The 21,138-nt window shown below is 38.7% G+C and overlaps 3 protein-coding genes across 10 annotated transcripts in view; 1 reads left to right on the top strand and 2 right to left on the bottom strand.

Moving 5' to 3' along the window:
* The window catches only part of usp3 (ubiquitin specific peptidase 3), a 10,185-nt gene extending 9,253 nt beyond the window's left edge, over positions 1-932 (bottom strand). The window contains exons 1-2 of one of the 2 annotated variants that reach the window (XM_068602192.1): positions 674-932; positions 237-364 (exon numbers count right to left, since the gene is read on the bottom strand). In XM_068602192.1, the coding sequence (XP_068458293.1) occupies positions 237-327 (91 nt within the window). In that variant the 5' untranslated portion in view covers positions 328-364; positions 674-932. The other variant, XM_068602191.1, reaches the window with a different exon arrangement.
* ca12 (carbonic anhydrase XII) overlaps positions 1-21,138 on the top strand; it is a 22,358-nt gene extending 1,220 nt beyond the window's left edge. For 2 of the 6 annotated variants that reach the window (XM_068602193.1, XM_068602194.1), the window contains exons 2-11: positions 251-339; positions 6,239-6,631; positions 6,847-6,867; positions 9,252-9,431; positions 10,523-10,665; positions 12,470-12,565; positions 12,644-12,707; positions 12,900-13,057; positions 13,147-13,273; positions 13,900-15,226. In XM_068602193.1, coding sequence (XP_068458294.1) covers positions 6,568-6,631; positions 6,847-6,867; positions 9,252-9,431; positions 10,523-10,665; positions 12,470-12,565; positions 12,644-12,707; positions 12,900-13,057; positions 13,147-13,273; positions 13,900-14,531 — 1,485 coding nt within the window. In that variant the 5' untranslated portion in view covers positions 251-339; positions 6,239-6,567 and the 3' untranslated portion in view covers positions 14,532-15,226. Of the gene's footprint in view, positions 1-250; positions 340-6,238; positions 6,632-6,846; positions 6,868-9,251; positions 9,432-10,522; positions 10,666-12,469; positions 12,566-12,643; positions 12,708-12,899; positions 13,058-13,146; positions 13,274-13,899; positions 15,227-17,194; positions 17,280-19,537; positions 19,665-19,811 lie in introns of those variants that run through there. The other 4 variants (XM_068602197.1, XM_068602198.1, XM_068602195.1 and 1 more) reach the window with 4 other exon arrangements.
* On the bottom strand, positions 2,004-5,076 carry si:dkeyp-73b11.8 (BPTI/Kunitz domain-containing protein). 2 transcript variants are annotated; one of them, XM_068602201.1, is made up of 6 exons: positions 5,010-5,076; positions 3,731-3,922; positions 2,857-3,033; positions 2,692-2,736; positions 2,425-2,497; positions 2,004-2,296 (listed from the first exon to the last, which is right to left on the bottom strand). In XM_068602201.1, the coding sequence occupies exons 1-6, from the start codon at positions 5,074-5,076 to the stop codon at positions 2,206-2,208; spliced, it is 645 nt and encodes a 214-aa protein (XP_068458302.1). In that variant the 3' UTR covers positions 2,004-2,205. The 2 variants fall into 2 exon arrangements, 1 of the variants encoding a protein (XP_068458302.1); XR_011080078.1 differs by lacking the exons at positions 3,731-3,922; positions 5,010-5,076 and having other exon boundaries at positions 2,419-2,497; positions 2,857-2,876.

Raw genomic sequence — 21,138 nt, 5'->3', positions numbered from 1 at the left:
ACATTTATTTGTAAAAGATAGTGTCGTTGTGAGTTTCTTGTGAATGGACCATTCCTTCTTGTGTTCACTGTGATCTTATCGTAACTCATGAGTTGGCCCGTTAGCTACATTATCTGTCAGCGTTGGCTGATATTAACGTAGAAGCAAAAGCTGGGGTCAAAATAGCTTTGATGTTTGCATCCAGTAACGTGAGTTTTAGTAGCGTTGGATGAAAGGATGACAAGCACTTCTCTTACCATTGCAACACCAGGAGAACGGAGTGCCGTTTGGGAGCCTGGAGGTGTCGATAGGACAGCTCACGTTGGAGTTCAGATGAGGGCACTCCATCTGCTCACAGTCGTAAGTCAGATAATGTCCACCAACACTACAACACCCACGGGAGCAGGAACCAGGCAGCGAACAATAGTTAGCCAATTAACCGACACTAGCTAGCTAACGTTAGCTGACCAACTACTTCTGCTCGCGAGCACACGTTTTCCTGTCTTTGCTGACGCTTAACGGTTGGATAGCTGCAATATTTCTTGCATAATTTCAAGACACCGCAGTTTACAGATAAAAACGGCAATGCCGTTTCCACCCCGGCATAGTGTTGGTTAAAATAGTAACGTTTGCTAGCTTTGGTGTAAAAGGTACTTGGTAACTGCTGGCGTTTGCCACAAACAAATGGAAATACCTTGAGGAAGTGACGTAGTTTCTACCGGCTCGGCCTTTTGGCAGCGAACGTTATAAAAACAAAGATGAAAAAGCTTCTGGGAGTTAGTTACGTTTAAGTACTTCCTTCTTCGGTTACATTACCCCTGACCGCTTTCCGATACCACCGTGTGTGCCTTGTATTTCAGTCGACGATCTTTTCTATTGCATTTATACCTACTGACATTTAGAAGCTCTGATATTTAACCAAATTAAACCATGTTGTGAGACTTAGTTGTGTGTTTAAAAGAGTCACGCATGCGCAGTGGCCTCGCTTCCGATCGTTGCATATTGATTTAATATGCAGGCTATTGGTTCGTCCAAAAGGGCATAAACCATTGCTTTGAAAGTCACAAGTAAGTCACAAGTTTGCGCCTAAGTCCCAAGTCAAGTCCTGAGTCCTGGACTTGTCCGAATATATTTATTTATTTTTGCCAAATGTAATGCCATTCTAGCGACAATTACGTTAATATATGTATGACTGAACAACCTCAAGGTTAAGAAAGTCACTGTATTATTTTTTGGAAAATGTACTTTAACAGAGGGACTGAAAATTATTTTATTTTCAAATTGATGATGATAATAGTGAATATTTACACCACCTGCAGTGTAAAAAAATACTTCAAAAGAACTCCTAACATGTCCATAAATTATGACATTCCAGTGATGTTTATGTAAAACTGCTTTTATATCCCAAATACTAGACACACAGATAAACATTTCATATAACAGCCACATATTTTAGCAAAAGTAGCCACTATTGTGTTCTGTTTACAGCCAAAAACAAAAGATTTACAAATGCTGAGCCGAAAAAGATAATAACAGAGCAGTGGGCATGCACTTTTCAAAAACACCTCTAAATATATGTCTTGGGTTTAGAATTGGCAGGTGCCTTCACAAGACTTCAGATAGTTTTTAGCAAATATTTGAGCCAGGTGATGGTGCAATTATATTTTGGAAACATTGAAATGCTTACAAGACTACATCGTCAGAAAGCGTTAACTGATGTCCACTGTTTTCTCAATTAATCATTTGGTCCATAGCATTTTTTTTTTTTTTAAATCACAATTTCTTGGATCCCAAATTGTTTTGTCCGGGCAACCCAAGTATATGCTGTCTACTATCACATTAGGCAAAGCAAAGCAAAGCAGAACATCCTCACAACTGAATAGCTTAATTAAAGTAAACAGTTGGCATTCTTCCTGGGCAAAGGACTAACTTCTCAATTAATTGACTAATTGCTGGTTTCTTTTGAATGCACTTTACACTTATCATATTTATTTAAATGAACGTACAGCATCAAGTTTCCAGGAAATAACACAACGTACATCATTTTGCACATGTTGTAGATGAAACAAAACATGAAAAAGAACACAATTGAGATGGCTTTTACATATGTCAGTAAAAAAAAAAAATCAACTTAAAAATTGAACTTAGAAGTTGTAATCAGTTCTGTTTAGTATCAAGACTATTAGAGTTATAATACCAAGCTGACACATATTGCCATGCTATTTTCTATGCCATTTCAATCCCCTTGTCCTGAAGAGGTAAGCTAGACTGCGGCTCTTTACTTTTCCCTTGTGCCTTCGTTTTGGGGCTCTTTTTCCTAAAGAAGAACAATACATATTAATACAATTACAAGAGAGTAGCCATCACATGCAAGTAATGTTATTAGTTTTTAGTTTGAATTATTTCTGTAAAACTAAAAACAAAGAAAAATAGTCTTACTTTGACTGAACGGTCAAGACAATCACAGTTATGAAGATGGCGGCAATGATGACCGAAAGCAGAACTCCACAGATGATGGCTGAGAAAGAGCACAGTTAAGTAGGATAAATATAAGTAAAGCAAACACTGGAAGTAGATAACAACATTTGTATGCAGATAGTTGCCACTAGTAAGAGCCTGATGTAAAATGTGTAAAATAAACGGTTTGAATTAATAAACAAAACAACAAAAACAAAGATCTGTTCTGCTGGAGTGTATTGTGTGTCTACTGACCAATGGGAGTGTCTGGCTCATCTTCCTCGGGTTCCTCTCCGTCATCTTTGAACCAAAACATTAACATCAACATGATGAAACACATAATAATTGTATCATGTTGTTTGTTTTTTTTCAAGTGTCATTGCTAACATTAACAGATAATGGGGAGAGATTCGTGCTCACCGTGGATGCCAGCACAGGTGGAGTTGCAGCTCCCTTGGTCAAAAAACCTGTTTCCGTTTCCAATGCATCCAGACCAGAGGAATTTTTTGCATTTGTCATGAACAGAATCGTAGTAGTATCTCAAATGCTGACCACTGCATTCACCTACGGCCTTTTTAAGGTGGCAAGCTTGGGACACTGTAAAGAGAAACCATCATTCTCATTCAAAGTATTCATTACAGGGGTTGCAGTTTATAAGTCATATTCATAAATATATTTAAAAAAACACAAATATGATTGTTTGTGTCTGAAACTGCTCAGCTATTGATATGGCACAGCATTAGATGATTCAAACATTAGCAAGCAGTATATTATATTATATATAGTATATTATTTCATTATCTTTATTCACATTTTCATCTGTCATGAATTGTCCTACTCTTCCACCACTTGGTGGCGTATTGCTAACACTCATGCTGACACTTGTTTTTACTCTGAAGACATAAAGTAATGAGGGGGAAAGTAAAACTCAACAATTTATGGATCTATTGATGACAAAATCTCATCGACATTGATATTATGTTGATTTTTCCGTCTAATATAAAAAGTCCACTTAGACATAATAATAATTTGGTGGAGGCAAATCTCATGAAGCCCTTCCTCTCATCGTCCGTTAGGCCATAAAACTCTCCCTCGTTAGTCAGTTTCATGTTCCAAAGTCCTAACAGCCTGGAAGAAGGACAGATGTTTTTATATGTTTTTTCTAGACTGGGTTGATCCATGTCAAGGTGGCCTTTAAAGTTACATTTAACATTTTGCTTATTTAAAATAGAGCAGTGAATCAAGATGAATTACATTAATATTATTTCACTAATACTGTTTAAAACTATCTTACCGTCCATGGGGTAGGTTTTCTCTGCAGTGACCGAACAGTTTCTTATGCACTCCCTTTCATTTTGAAAGCGGTTGTCATTTCCTCCTTGGCCTTTGTATATGAAAGGATTGCATTGGTCTTTGATGGGGTCATAAAACAAAGCAAAGATGAAGCTTGAACCTTCACCTCCATCAGGGCCCATTTGACAGAGACCTGTTGGATGATTAAAAAAATAGTGTTAGATATGTTTTGTTCGCAAAAGGTGATGTTGTGGTTTCGTGGTTGAAAGAATACTGGCTACAGAGTAAGATGGTGATTTGACCATTGCACAACTTTTGCCTGAGAGGTGTTTCACCCGGCATCATCAGCATATAACTAATGTTTAACTAATTGCATCACCAGATACCCACACCCTCTTTTTATGACAGCAATAACAAGTTTCATTTAAGGTACATTTTCAGTCCTCCCGCCCTTCATACATTACACTGAAAGGAAGTAGTTTCAAACGGTTTCTGATTTTTTTTTAAAAATCAACAATGCACTTGACTTTTGAGGGAAACTAACTTAGTAACTAACCATTCCTGGGTGTTTAATAATGTGCAGAGCTGTGAAGTAAGATGAAGTTGCAGGTTGACATAGTTTCAGCTCGTTATGCTCAGGCTCAGACAGAAATGATCTCAGTGTTTAAAAGTTTAGAATTATAGAGGAAGGAATTGTCCAGTCAGCTTAGCACAGCGTTGAGCAGTGTGTAAACAACATTTCCAGGCGAGTGAAGGTTCAGTAAATACCGTCTGTTCTCTAAAGACAATCATTGTTGGCTTAATTTGCTAGTTACAGCATGAACATAAAGTCAGTAAAAAGGTCAAACACGATTATATCTTGCTGAGAGATGCAGTCTAGAGTTATACCAGGTACTGAAATGTTTTTTTACCCATCAATTCTATGAATTTCCCATCAACATCACTGTTTTGTATAACAATTCCGCCTAATTAATTTTGTCTTCCGCCAATGTAACCGCCATTTTGCTCTGAAGGGACCAACACCTTTTCTCCTTGAATCAGTTTTGTAAACATTATGCAATGTGAAAAAAATTATCAATTATGTTGAAGATGAAGAAAATACATATAGTTCACAGTTTTGTTTAAGAATATCAGCAATACAGAACACAAACACTTGATAATTTTTCATTAAAGATGAGCCCGTGTGCTAGTTTCCTGGCCTATTCTGAAAAGTACACCTCTGATCTATAAACCTTTCCTTGTTTACAATTTTAAATTAAGAAGAAAGCCGATTGATGTACCTGGAGGATCGGAAAAGCTGATGTAGAATGCAGCAAAAGCAACACTCAAAAACAACAGGTGCTTCATCTTGCTGCTTGTCTTTGTTCTGTCCTTACTGGAATGAGTGAAGGTTGTAAACCTCAGTGGGTTGGCGTGACCTTTGGACAGATGTAGTTCCTCAATAGTAAGAGCTGCAATCGAAACAAAAGTTAACAGCAGGGAAATACATACTCTTCTTTTATTAGCTTGATTGTAAAGTAGGTAAGAGTTGTCAAAACCAACTACTTAAAAATGCACATCATATACAATAACGTACATGGGATAATATTGTTGGATGTTATGTTTAAAACACCTCACGGCTCATCTAGGTGACATTAAGGCTTAAAGATGACTCCTGCTACCCAACAGCCACATACACACATTAGCATAGATTAGCATATTGACTGACAGATGTTTATTTTTGTCATTTTATGGAGCCATTGAGCTTTTGCATTACAAATTAGATTACCTGAAGCAATTTAAATGACTCCAAATGCAACCTAACCTTTTGCAGATGACTTAGAGAGCATTTTTGGAAAGTTGAAACATTTCTGTCTTAGAGTTACCTCAAGGAATTACTCTATCTTCTTATTTTTCATTAGGGATAAAATACTTACTTCAGCTTTCCACTCTCACATTGAGAGACTTTCATCTTTAATGTGCAATGATCCTGATCATAAGCCAAGTTAAAATCAAATCAAAAATGTCACTGATTTTGTCTTCCTTGTCTTCAAAGAATAAGATGGATGATACATGTGAAAACAAACTGCCCATGTGTAAAGCTCAGAGGGAACTACCAATCTGCAGATTTGAATCAATTCTACACAGGACTGTGCATGTATCGTGGTGAAACTTGCACATTGTTTCTGTAGGCATGCTGTTTGTAATGTATTCTTAAATTAGCCTTTTTTTTCACCTGATAATGTTTACTCCATATTGCCTGAGGGGCACCAAAGTAAATTACTAACCCCAAACTTTTTGGCTGGCAGGTAAAGGCAACCTGTTTATCGTTCATTTGACAGTGTTTTGTTCAAGTGCTGAAGGAACATTATGAACGTCAGCTTGTATTTTGACAACCAAGCGTTCAAAGTGGTGACACTTATAGTATTCCACTAGTGCTACACATTTCCATAATGGCAGCTCAACTCAGTTGCATGTGCAGGTGCGTCTTGTAGAGCCTTGACACCTCACTTTTTTTGTAAACCTCCAGCTTCCCAAGTCCGAAGGGGGCACATGTCTCTGCAACAACACGCGGCTCAGCGATTCCCGCATCTTGCGTCCGCCGGCGGCAGGTCGAGCCCCAAATGAGTGACTTCGCTTGGATGCGGTCGCCTCCGTTGAGTTGTCACTCTCCGCTGACCCGATGACTCTGGAGGCTGGTTTTGTTGTCGCTATGACGTCAGCGCGAGCGACAATGGAGCTGGCAACACGAGTAGGCTATAAAAGCGGGTTTGAAGACTGGCGTCCGGGTGCTCCAAGAGCAGGCTCTGCACCGGCTTAACGTCACGCGGACCAGCGCACAGGGCTGAGGGGATCAAGATGCACTGTCTGACCTTCACACCCATCGTTTCACTACTGATGACTTTCCTGGCTGTACTGCATGGTAAGTTCTTTGATGCCTGGGTAAAGTAACCGGTTAGGATGTAAATACTTTGGGTGCACTTTTTGAGAATGCTTCATGGCAGGTGTTTCCAGCCACCTGCAGTTGCTCTTTGTGACCCTTTTTTTGTTTGTTTGATATATAAAATTACTAATATACAGCACCCTTTACTATGTGTGAAAGTGCAGTGAAAAATATATTTTTTATGTTTGTTTCAGGTGCCAAATGGACGTACAGTGGTAAGTCTTATAAAGTTTTCAGAAACCTTTGGTGCATTTGCAGAACTAGTCCATGTGCAATTGTATCATAGAAGATGTTCAAGACATACACGTTATGAGTTATAATATTCTATCCCCACTATTAATAATATATATATATATATATATATATATATATATATATATATATATATATATATATATATATATATATATAAAGCAACTTATTCATGGGATGGATATTAAACACACTTTTGACATCTCATTGGTTAAATCTACTGCCCTTTTCGAGATAACTTTATTGTGTGCATCTCTTTCACATGCACGGAAGGAATAAATCTAAAAAAAAACTACTTCTAAACAGTAATTTTATGATCGAATAATTATAGTTGGAGGAAATTATACTTTATTTAGACATCTGAAAGAGGCTGATACACTCATTTTTTAAACAAAATGGCCTTTTGTGGATTGTATGGACACAGCTGTAAGTTTCCTTTTTGAAAATTCACAAAAAAAACACCTGATCAAGCAACATGAAATTAGAGTAGGATATTTGTATGCGTCAGTTTGGGGTTACTACTTTAACAACGTGGCAAAAAAAGAAGATGATTCACCTGTGCTGTACTTGGCAAAAGCAATTTATATGTTAAAACTTGGATCCTACCAAATATAAGTACAGTGTATTACACTGGATACATTACAAATTCATCACTATTTAGAAAAATCTACAAGTTGAAAGAAAGTCAATATAGAAAGCTTGGAGATGACTAGTGTGTTTGTATATATATATATATATATATATATATATATATATATATATATATATATATATATATATATATATATATATATATATATATATATATATATATATATATATAAAAAATAAACCTCTGGCTTTTTTCGAAGTGCTGCTTGGTGGCTTTCTTTGTCGGTTACAGTCAAACCCTCAAGAGGCCAAGTCATAGTAGTTAGTAGTCTTTAGGACTAGTAGCACTTTCTATTGACCGGGGCACAGCTGAGTCATACGATTTATCTCCACCTCAACACTCCACCCTGTGGCAGAGCACAAAACAGTGAACCGTAACTTGATTGTAAATATATGATGTGGATAGTGACTGTAGTTGTCTCACCCTCCTCTTGTTCTTTTTTTACTCAAACCATTGATGTAATGTTGAACTATTGACTTGTATAAATCTTTATTTAAAATTCCTTGAGCATAGGAAAGACCACATATTTTCTTCTAAAATAAGCAGCATTGTATAATCTACCCAGGACCTCCAAGGGGCAACTGAAGGCCACTGAAGGCCACTGAAGGCCATTATTAAAGGGCAAACTGAGTCTAATTAGAACAGTAAATGAAGTGGACACTGATTAATTATAGCCATAAGAGTAACTTTCTTCTGTATTACAGGGTGGGTTTGCCTAGATTGAACTTTGCTTCAAACAAGTATTCAGTGATTTCAGCTTCATTTGATGCCTTTTGGCATGTCTTGTACAATCAATCCACATTTGTCTGGGAACTGACAGTCGGGTGGGGGCAGGCCTCATGCTGCATCATTCATATTTAACCACGGTCAGCTGGCATATGGTGAATGGTGCATTTTGATGAATTCTGGATAAATAATGAATCAGTGGCAAATATGCGGAAGTGATGTGAGCTCTGGTACATTCAGGATCTTTCGTGTCATCTTCTGTTCTGCTACAATTATGTTATTTCAGATTTGATATGGTCCATTCATTGCAAACCATAAGCCTCACATTCACAGTATTTTTGAAAGGCATTCAGACACTGAATGAAAGATCAGAAATGAAGAGCTTAAAGTGGTTTGCTTCATTTCAAATTCACATTTGATTCTCTCTTGTATCATCTCCATGGCCACTGTGCCCATTGAGAGACGCCTTCATGCAGCTGAGGTCACTTTGTAAACTGCACCAGTCTTTCTGCAATTTTGTCAGTTTTTAATGTCCTGTGCTTTATGGAAACCTTTCATTTGGAGAGAGACGGTGTTCTCACCGTCTCCACAAACAGCCGGTTTCTCACTCTGCTGTAGAAAGGGCCAAGAGCGAAGCCACAAGCCTCTCCCATGCTGCCTTGTGCATAGACAATAATACTTAACTTTGATGACTAATACAATGTTCAGTAGGTCAAGGACAAGCCCTGGCCCACCTTGGAGCCACCCCCTATTCAACTGGCTTTGCACATTTGTCTTTACAACAGAACCGTTTGAAATTTGAAAAAACATGCAATGTATCCCTAGTATTCCGAGGGGAAATGCACTGTTTGGATGAAGGATTATAATATCACTGTACAGCATATTAACAATTACATTTGGGTTACTTTAAGGTGCAGACATCTCCAAAAGGTGTTTTATTGATAGTAACTTGCATTGTTGCTGTTGCAGGGCCAGACGGACAACACTACTGGCAAAAGCACTATCCATACTGTGGTGGAGCTTTCCAGTCTCCAATAGACCTCAAGCCAGGGCTGCTCAGGTTCGACCCAACTTTACGCCCAATTGAGATTCAAAACTACAACCTGTTGCCCAATGAGCAGCTTACACTGGGAAATAATGGACATTCCAGTGAGTATAAATCATCAGTGTTATCAAGAAAAAACACAAGGTACATTATATCAAAATGGATCGTTTGAAACAAATGTAATCACATACAAAACTATTTATTAACAAAGCAAATATTTAAGTTAAGTGCACACTGTGTTGTTGAGGAAATTCTTCACATTAAAGTAATGCTCTGGTCAATGTATTCATAGGAAAAGCTCCTACATAAACATTAAGGAGTCTGTTCTTGCTGTCAATGCCTAATTTATGGGTCATCCTAAAAAGGATAGGAGGATCTTCTTTTGAAATCTGCCATAGCAATTTTCCAGAACCACACTATTATCTTTGCTGCCCTTCCAGGCAAGGAAAGAGCTTCATGTTTTGTCTTGGGAAAATATGAACCGAGATTAGTCATCTGTTCGGAGTCTGATGCATCTTCTAAACAGAAATCAGCTCTGGTTTAATTATTAATGTCCCATTTTTATACATAACGCATATCATTCAGAACATACACAACCATACTCATGTGCCACAAAAAATGCAATACATGGACTACTTTAGTAAAGTATTCCACCCAGTTGAAAATTTATTTTGTTTTGTGTGAAGAAAATAAACCGTTTCAGTCAAAGAAAAGTGAGGTTGTGTGACCTATGGCACTAAACGGTATGCTGCAGAACTGGTGTTTGCGTCTTGCATGTTACTTTTATGTAGCTGCATAATTTAAATGTCTGCGGTAAGCCAAACATGCATGTAATGTCTGCCCTATTTGTGACCATTGAGTTGCTGCAATGCTGGTGTATGTAAACTGTTATGTGCAAAGACTACCAGACAAATGCTTATGTATGCATGCCTGATTATCCTCAACGCCACGAGCTGAGCGTGACGTGTTTCTGAAAAAAAGCTGACAGAGGTTTTTCACTTGTAAACATTCGTCACACACCGATGACCAAGTGGAAAAGCTCCTTGCGCCTCAATACCATAAAGTTAACGTAGCTACACAGCGTTTCCACACTGACTCCCTCACTTTAGATTAAGTTGATGTGTATTGATTCCCTGATGTTCACCTCCTCATGCGCTGTTTTGTGTGGTGGGGTTTACTTTCTGTTGATCCACAGTACAACTATCACTGCCCTCTAAGATGCACATCTCCAGTCTGCCTCAGCGTTACACTGCAGCTCAACTTCATTTGCACTGGGGCTCCTCCAGCAGGCTGACAGGCTCTGAACACACGGTGAACCGTAAGCAGTATGCAGCCGAGGTAAACGAATCAATCGACATTTCTTACAACTCGCTATTGAGGTTATTGGTGCTGGTGGAAAAGTAACAAAGTACATTTACTCTTGTACAATTCTGAGGTAATTGTACTTTAGTATTTCCAATTTTTGCTCCTTCATATTGATACTACTCTATTATATTTGAGGCAAATACTGAACTTTGACTCCACTACATTTAACTTTATTCGTATGTAGTTAATTTGCAGATTTAAGATTTTACAACAGTATACAATATGATGCATTTGTATAGAAAATACCATCCAATATTATAAGTAACACTGTATCTATATAACCGATAAATGGTATGATACATGTAACACTGTATGGTACCATTTTACTTTTGAAACTTTAAGTACATTTTGCTAATACTTGATCTACTGTACTTTTACTCATAATGGTATACTTTACACTGTAGTGTTATGACATTTATTGAAGTAGAACTTAATATTTTGGTTAAAGGTTCATATATGGCTAGCTATCGGTAATTACATTTATTTTACGTACGACAGATGACGGCATCTCTGGCTGCAGACATCTAAAACTTTATGACTTAAAAGGTGGAACATTTGATTGGCAGAGGAGTGAGAGACACTGGTTCTCTTCAAGCCTTTAAGACGTGGCTCAATCTCAAAAGCTCTGCATCTGCACATTACATATATTACTGTTCCAGTTACTTGACACTGAGACAGACCTTGAGTTGACATCTACTTGACAGTCTGAAATTTCTCATCGTGCATTTCATGTGATTGACTGTCAAGTACAATTAAGCGTTTGTATAAAACGCATTCTGATTACAGAGACTTGGACGTTTTCAAAAGTAGGTTGTGAGTCTTTAAAATCTTGACTTCTGACATTATAAAGAGGGGAAAGTTCTGGTCATAGTTGTTTTTTCCACAGTAAATTATACCTATAATATTAGCATATTTCATCACTTAGTTGCACACCCTAGAAGGCAAAGATATAATTCCAGTCAGCCTCCGTCTGTACAGTATGACAGCGTGTCTTATTTCTGCAGGGATTAAAGAGATTAGTGTACCAGACTATTATATGCTTCGGTTTGCAACCACCTCTGAAAAGGAGTGACTGTGTCAAACTCTAAGCAGTTTTCACACACTAGTTTTCTTTATTTACTTTCAAAGTGAAGCAGGCAATAAAGTTTAAACGTAAGTCTCTTTTATGATAGAAACCAAAATGGGACGGTTTCTTTTTATGATTTGGAGACATTTGAATTACAGTGGGTAGAAACAGAAATGGTTACAACCTGTGTGCTCTTATGTAACCATGGCCCAGCTGCAGGCATCCCAGCCACATGTAAGGTGCTGTGGTTTGACCTGCAGTTCTGAGTGGACACGTTGAGAACATGCCTCTTTTTAAGTCTCACCAGACTCCAGAACCACAGTTGCTTGATGACATGTTGTTTGTAGGGATCAAATGATGGAACATTGAACATTTGCCCTGAATACTGCAATGTCCACTTTATTTCAGTCGGAACAAAATCTGTAAATACAATTTCATCATATTTAACTGGAATGACAATAATATGCCTTTGTTGCATCAGATTCGCAGACCTGCTATTTTAAATCCATCCTAAAATACCATATATGGTTTGACATATTTGGTTATTTTTTTAACGAAATATTTGTCACATTATCTTAAATTCTCAAGTGAGTAAGAAAAGCACTAATGAAACACAGTTGTTACCTTCTTGCAACTATATGCTGCGTGCTGGATGTAGATTGCGGTATTTGTTTCTTTCACAGAGTCTTGACTTTCTCTTTTCTGTCACAGATGCATGTTGTACACTTCAATTCAGACAAGTATCCCACTCTGTCCATGGCTGTAGACAAATCTGATGGCCTGGCTGTGCTTGGTGTCCTAATTGAGGTGAGATGTGAAACAAGAGGGATGGCAAAGTGTGAATTTCTTCTGGAGCTGAATCATCTCACTCTGTTTGTCATGTAGGTTGGAGACTTCAATCCGGCCTTTGAACAGTTTCTGAGGTTCATCAACGGTATCAAATACAAAGGTAAATCCAAAGTGTTGACTTTCTTAGAAAGGTTTGAGTATGATTAGTGAACAATCATACTCAAAACTTTTCTCTCGGTTCTTTCTTTCTTTCTTTCTCTCGGTTTAGTAGTCAAGTCTTCCTCAGTCCATTCTGGATTGTACTCTGATGTAAACTGTTATTAAATTGCGACAAATTACTTCTCTCTGGCAGACCAGAAAGTGCAGGTGCCCGGATTCAACATCAGACAACTGCTGCCTGCACGCTTGGATGAGTATTACCGCTACGACGGCTCACTGACGACTCCTCCGTGTTATCCCAGTGTCCTGTGGACAGTGTTCCGAAATCATGTCACAATATCTCGCAAACAGGTGCTCCTAAATTACTTTTCTTCTCAACATTTTAATATGGTTTTACTGCTGTCACCTTAACATGTTTTTGTGTTGTTGTATCTCCTTAGTTTCTAGCCCTGGCAGCATCCCTCTACTCATCTGATGCCCAAGACTCAGCACCTGTGCCTCTGAATGACAACTACAGGAGACCACAGCCATCTGACAGCCGAGTGGTGCTGGTTTCTTTTAAGGAGGGTAAGTATGGTCTTCAAAATTCTTGCTTAATTTTTTGAGCAGCAAGGCAAAGGTCGCATAAAAGCACCCTGCACTGCTTTAAGAATTGCAAAGGAAAGTTGTTATGTGATGGATGTGAAAATCTGGTGCTGTCACACTTGTTTGCTTACACCTGCTGGTGGTTGTGCTTTCACTTGAATGTCTTTCTGAATCATCTTTAAAGTTGATTGACTTTGATGAGCTCGTTTGAAAGTAGGTCATCTTTTAAGACCGTCTCCTGTGACAAACTGACAGACAGGAAAAGTCTGCATCCCTTAAATTATTCTTTGAAGTCTTACTTTTATGTGGTTGACTGGTTAACCACAGTATATGGTATTTAGCTACATGTAGTGTGGTATGAATGTGCATGTTTTTCTCATTTCCAAAGCTTACCGCTCAGAGCTATGCTTATTTGTTTTGAAATGGCAGTGTGGAATCTTCTGCTTTTAGCTTTATTGAGCAGCATTTAGCAGGCGATTGTTGTGCTTTTAGTTTGGCACTACAGACAGTGCTGCTGCATGCTGGCTGGAAAGATCTGAAGTCATTTCAAGAAACGGTGCACAGGTTCGGATTTTTAACAAGCTGTGATTGGCTGTGTGTCGCTGCAGGCAGTGGACTGCAAGGCACAGTCACATCCCCACTCACAAGGAAGCGAATTGTTCAGCAGCTGCTGGTTGGTGACCTAGCAGACCTGGCTGATGATGGGCTCTATAAGCTCCTACCAAGTGGTTCAGAGAAGCTCCATGGCAAGAAGAAAGACCTCAAGAACCAGGAGAGTGAGACTCCTGCCAAAGCCAAACAACAAAGGCTGGACTCATCCATTCAGAAGAAGAGCCAGTCTGACCACTCTGTGGGAAAGTTAGGGCTGGCTGAAGAAGCGCTGTGCTTCATCCCACTGGAGCAGAGAGTTCATCTTCAGCAAAAACAGTCTCACACTGAGGGCCAGCTGGTTCAGGCTCTCAGAGATGTAACTTTCCCTGAACTCAACCTCAAGAGCTACCTGGACTGTAAGTCGAACTTGGCCCTGCCCACTATCCGACACATTCTCCATGGACGGCCAACAGATGAAGCTAATGAGTTAGAACACTCCCTGAAAATGGCCTTTAATAGAAGAAAGACGTCCACGGCGATCAAGCCAGTGACAAAGTATGGCACTTTCCCCACAGCTGCTGTTCCCAGGAAACCACACAGCCCGGGTTATCCACATCCTTGGCTTTTGCCAATGGAATGGGAAGACTAGAGATTCCTGAAATGGTTTGCGACTCACATTGTCACTTTCTGTAGCAGTTATCAGTTGTGTGTCACTAAATGAAAGACAATATTTCAAGCCACACTGCATTTCTCATTTAATGTATTTTTTTCCAGTATGAGCTCAATTATTTATAACAGAACTAGTAGTATGAGTTAATTTCCTCATTGTTTTGCCAACTTACGCCTTTTCATAACCAGTCTCCACCAGTGACTGTGCTCAGTGGTGTAGCAGATTCTCTAACGTTACACATCTCAATATGTCATTTTTTTTTTGTCGTGTAAATCAGCCAAGATGAGAATCTTTTACGTTTTCACTTTGGTCTTCATGTCCATCCATATAATTTTGCCACACCATAAAGTGATTCAAAATAAACTGCTAACACACACACATATTCCATGCTTTAAAATCTATATGCATGAAGCTACATATAGTACACAAAAATGTCTGGCAAAGAATATTGAGTGTTTTCCTGTATGCCAAGTACAGTTCTATAGTATGGTAATTGTGGAACTAGACTAGTAATTACTGTCTTGCACAATATAGAAAGGCAGCTCAAGCTAAAGAATTTGCAAGAGCATAAGCGCTTCGTCACATCTGTCTTCTGTTTGAACAATTTGTCTTTTGTTCGAAATGACACTTTCAACCAGTAATGAAACACCTGCTGTACATAGGGACTATATTCAATAAAAACCATTTTACATGAAGTAAAATATGGCAAATTTCTTCCCTGATGCATTTGAACTTTTCACTGTGAACTTGTATTTAGAATATTGTCTCTTTCAAGAACACACATGGCTGGAGTCTCTGCCAGCATACACTGGACAAAACTGTGCCAAGCTGCCTGGAAATGTAATCCTTAATTTAGGATAGTATTTATACATGTTCCAGTCATATGTACATACAATAAGATTACAAAAGCCAGAAATTAGAGAAGTGATTGTATTTGCTTTCACCAAGTTTTAAACTAGAGACCATATTCCGATGGGATCACATAGGCCACAACGCCAAATCAGTTTTAGAAAACAACGAGAGATTGTGCCACAACAACCGATGAACTACGTTACACCCACACAGGTTACAGGGCTTCCTGTCTGTCTGTGGTTACGTACAGGCTACCACTTATCCGTTTCATCGTGGAAGCACTTGCTTTTCATTTGGGATTAGAACAGCCACACAGTCGTGAGCAGCGCAGCTGCAACCGTTGAACTGTTGTGGCACAACGTTTGTGGTGGCCACGCAAACAGCACAGCTTCTGTCAACCCACAACAGATCATTTTCTAAAATGGGCAACACGAAGAGTCTCTAGATGAGCCATCCTTCATGTGCGTTGAAATGTAAATGTCAGCTTTTGGTTTCATCAAAACAAAAATACTGTGGAAAATAATATTGGGTCATGTTGCTCACCCCCTAAGAGTTCTGTGACTACATCTTTCACTGTTGCGACACCATCGCATTCATAAAATCACACACGCAGACACACACCATTGCTTGGACCCACCTTCAAACACAACCTTCCTCTTGATTTTAAATTTACATCTGTGAAGTCTCGTGACTGCACCTCTTGCAGTTGGGATGCTATTTCAGTCACAAAAACACATACGGACTCATCGGGTGAGAACGATAGCAGCCTCGCTGTTGCGGCTGGTATCGACGAATGCACAGTTTACATTGTTGTTTCTTATTGACGCGGTCTACGTTAGGACCACGGTGCAGTTGATAAAAAAATACTCAACTCTAATCTGAGGTGGAAAGCGAGCATGTGTGAATCAGAGGTGGAAGACTGGTTTCATCTGGAATAAAGGCCCTGTGCTTATGCCATCATGTGCAGTGATTTACATGAGCTTGATATATAATATAAAATTAATATTCATTAAGCCTTACGTCTGCCTAAGTGAGTCAAGTTAGAAAAATGGTGTTCAGCTCATTAGAGATAAAGGTTAAGATAATATTATATTGCAGATGGATAGATTTCCAAATGCTGAACGTTGAGATTAAATGAGGTTAAAACATTTCTGCAGCACCAAGTTCATCATAACTGACTTGAGTTAATCTCTATACTTTCAGTCTGTGCCATGAAAAGACTTGTTTCTTATATAAATGATTCAGTTATACATTGTGTTTTATCTTTAACACTTTTTCCTTAGATGGTACCATATCTGATGTCTATTCCTCTATGAATTTCATTTTCCCCTTCTTTCTCTTCTCTTTTACTCAGTTTACCTTTCTTGGATAAACACTGGTATGTTGCTTTTGTATATTTTGTGCTTCTCTCCTTGCATGAGTTTAATACGCAACATCAAGCATTGCTCCCTTTGTAGGCCACTAACAGAACATTAGAGGTAAAGGGACCCTTTTTCTGTCTTTCAGAAATCATTGCCACTAATTTTAAGATAGAATAGATTAACAAACTAAACCGTCAATTGATATAGTAGAGAATATACCATTACGAATATTTCTCCAACCACTAAAACACTTGATTTGACAAGTAAAGCATTAACCTTGTGGGTTGTATATTTAAATATTGTTTTAATTCACAATTGATGTGCACTTTAAATTTAATCAAACATACGCACATGTAGTTAACCGAATTAAACAGTGTGATTGTAATTATTGCATCATCTTTTCTGCTTGTGTTGCTCCATGCTCTGCAGGTTTACTGGTTCCCATACTGGTGGGATCTGCACTGGGACTTGTTCTCATTGTCTCTTTAATGTGCTTGCTAATAAGGCAAAAAAGGTAAGCGAAGTGCTGTTTTATTGAACTAGACAGCTGGTCAACAGTTTCACTCAAACTTATTCAACACCCATTGCAAATTAGGTTTACTGACTATTTACAAACTTTCAGCGGTTTTAATGAACTCAAAGACAATTTAAATAGCTCAACACAGCTAAATGCTTTCTTCAAATTCAACACAATTACACTTTAAATGATTACAGTGTCAAAATGATTCATCCCCTTCATGACTAGCATATTGGTACTTATAGAGCAGCAGTCCTGAGCAATCTTAGCCCACTCCTCATGAGCAATGGCATCCAGCTCTAATACTTTTTGGGTTTGTGTGCTGAAACCACCTTTTTCAAATCCCAACCAGGGATTTTCAATGGGATTCAAGTCAGGCTACTGCGATAGCTAGAGTCTTCCAGGACTCTTTTGACCAAGTCTTGGTGGACTTTGGGGTATGCTCGGGATCATTGTCTTGCTGGGAGGTTCAATGACGCCCAAGCTTCAGATTCCTCACAGACGGCATGACGTTTTCTCCGAGGATTTCCTGATACTTGATTGAATCCATTTTGGCAAACGCTGCAGGTTTCCAGTGCTAAAAGAAGCAAAGCAGCCCCAGAGCATCCCCAAGACCCGGCCATGCTTCACCGTAGGCCAGATGTTCCTTATGCTTCATTCTTCCTCCTCCAGACAAACCGCTGATCCACCGGCCCGAAAAGTTTCCGTTTTGTTTCATCGCTCCACAGAACAGAATCCCTAAACTTCTTTAGCTTATTAATATGATTTTGAGCATATTGGAGCCAACTTTTCAACTTGGAGCAGTAATGATGTACGTCTTGGAGTTCGACCATTAGCATTTAGTATTACTTACTTACTGTGGAAACTGAAACCTCTGTGCTCGCTGCCACCAAGTCCTGCTGCCTGTCTTTTTGCAGTCACTCAAGGTGTTTGGCCACCTGCCTTCTCAGAAATCTGGTGGCAGCCATTCATAGCTTCCTCTTTCACCTCCAGGTAGTGTAGCCTTTAACATTATCTTGAGGAACATTCAGTACGTCTTTCTTTGTGTTTTGTGAAAGGAGATGATCTCTTCTCTTAACTTTTTTGATGTTTTATTTCAAGCACACCTGATGCAACTAATCAAGGGCCTCATTAGTTGCATCAGGTGTGCTTGAGACAACACCTGCAAATGTGTGCTCTAATGAGGGATTCTATTAAAGGGGTTGAATCGTTTTGAGACTGCAGTTGTTTTTTTAAAAGAGGCATTTTGTGTTGAATTTGCATAAACCATCAATTTTGCCAATTAACCCCAATTTGCAATAGGGGTTGAATAATTTTGAGTGCAACTATATATATATATATATATATATATATATATATATATATATATATATATATATATATATACACTCAACAATTGCAAAGGGTATTTTTCAAGACAGTAGTTTAAAAATATGAATCAAAGAGTTTTAGGGGTGGTGTTCTCACTAGTTAAGATTTAAGATTTTTGGGAATGTAACCTCACCCATGCAACCGTAGATGACCTCACCGCATAAATTATGAGCCCAGTTTATATGAATGGGGTTTTCTAGGACTAGTGCCCTGGAGAGTGGTCTTGGTTTTGCATTACTGTGTGGCTTACAAATACATAGTTTTGAATTGGAGAAAACCTTTGAAGAAAATATAATGGTTCCAGTAACTGTAACTATGCATAACAGCAAACATGAGACAAATCACTGCTTTTTACAGGACTTAACTAGACATGAAAAAAAGAATAGTAGAAAGTTTCCATTTTAGATTTAGATAAAAAGAGGACATAATAATATAGTATTTTAAAGAGATTTTCTAATTTAAAAATAAAACAAGGGCCTTTTGATTATTTCATATTCATAATTTAATACTAAGTGATTACAATGGTGAAATGGCCATATCTCATACAGATTAATAATAAAATATGAGTATTAAGGCATTATACATTAAAAACAAGTTTGTGCATGCTTTCACAAATATATCTGGGGAAAGGAAACATGTATTTGAGATGAAATATACAAATAGGAGGCACTTGGGATGTAAAAAGTGCTTGGAAGCTGTCGCCTCATCACTGGATGGCACTTCTCTGCATTTCATTATGCTAATGATGCAAAATCTGCTTTTGGAGGTGTTAGGCTGAGCGCCAGCTGTATCAGATGGGTTGGTGGCAGGCTGTCTGCATTAAACTGTCAAATGTTCTTCCTATCTTTAAATGTTCTTTTTCTGTCTCTTTTTTCCTTCCGTAGTAATTACTGTATAATCCCATACACCACTGAAATAATTCAGTGGCAATTCTCTGTTCAAAGATGGCTAACCTCTTGCTTGTACGTCATGGAACTAAATAACACACATTGTTTTCAGAGCAGAACAACCGTCAGTAAGAAATTCTTGATGCAATAAATATATGATTTAAGGGACAAGACTTAACTTAAGAATGCAAGTTGCATGTATTTAGAGCATATTTAGATAATGTCACTTATCCTCAAATTCTGACAGCATTATGGTAATTGTATTCCTTAGAGCCTGTGATGCTGAACAGGACAAAGGCAAAGGTGTTGGATACGACAGTGGAGAGAGAGACGAGTACGGCTCCAGAGTATAGCCCGTCGTTCTGAACCTCTCTTCAAAGGAGACCATGAGACCATTGTCCTTTTGCATCACTCTGTCGAATTTGTAGCCCATGGGTCAGCTGTCGAAGCATGACACGTCTAAGTAGATGCATGATGAAGTTTGCATGCAGCTCTAGGGTTTTGGGAAGCACTCCTTTTTTTTTTTCTCAAGCCACATTCTGGACTTCCTTTGCTGTGTTGTGGCGAGCAGAACAAAGTAGGTCTTGATGCTGTATGTTTTATGCTGCATGACTGCTTCCTTAGAGCAAAAGGAACAGATGTCCTCTTTACCCCCCTTTTTATTTATCTGACATGATGTGGTCCATTTTACTTCTTTCTTTTTTTTGGAGGAAAGCGCCACGGAGATGCTTCCAGGCAAACACAGTAAAGCATGAGCTCAACTGGTGAGACTTTGAGGTTTGCTCGTGGCACACGCTCCCTTGGGCTGTCCAGACGGGCTGGAAAGCCCACAGTCCAAACAATAGGGGGAAAGGAGTCGACAGACATCCCTGATGGTAGGGTGCCCTGATGGACTATACCACATTGTTCCACCAACCCTGTACTTAGAGCTGCTCTATGGATGTTATAATAAAAGGATCCATACAAACACAGAAACACACAGATCCTTCCCTACAAATATTGCTGAGAAAAAAAGCCTTTTGTGTTTTCTGGCTGCATGTGGGCTGACCCCTAACCCCTGTCCGCCTGTCTGATCACAAGACTTACTCCTCAGCAATCCTGAGAGCCTCTCAGTTAGACTGCAGCCTGTAGAGTAAACCACTGGACCGCTGGGGAGTTATTACATCATCAAGTCATTCTTACAGGGTTTCCCTTGGCCATTTTATCATCTCTTCTGCCTTTATTATATTCAAACATTTCTCACGGGTCATTTTAGATGTTCAGTGTGCAGTAGGCCGATTTGCATGCTTATGGCGTAGAAGTTGACACTGTTACATTAGACTGAATAAACAAGCTAAAAAATAGTAAATGGTAAAGAGAAGTGACTGTTTCTCTTTAATACAGTGTTTTAAAAAAAGGACATAGAGTGACATTTATCAGTCCTCCAGCAGAAGATTATTTAGCTCATTCATTGCCGCTTGTGGCCTCATTGCACTGTTGATATCCTGTTGCCACATCCCAAAACAACCTGTATTAAACTGTAGTTGCTTCACATTTTATTTGTGCCATGATGTTCTTCAGTTATTACGTTGTGTACAAGTGAAAAAAAACAACCTCTG

Source organism: Clinocottus analis, unplaced genomic scaffold, assembly GCF_023055335.1.
Source record: "Clinocottus analis isolate CAN_PGR_092001 unplaced genomic scaffold, fCliAna1.0.p SCAF_6, whole genome shotgun sequence".
Taxonomy (NCBI): Eukaryota; Metazoa; Chordata; class Actinopteri; order Perciformes; family Cottidae; genus Clinocottus; species Clinocottus analis.
The sequence above is the reverse complement of the archived record's forward strand: the minus strand, read 5'-3'. Positions and strand labels throughout refer to the sequence as shown.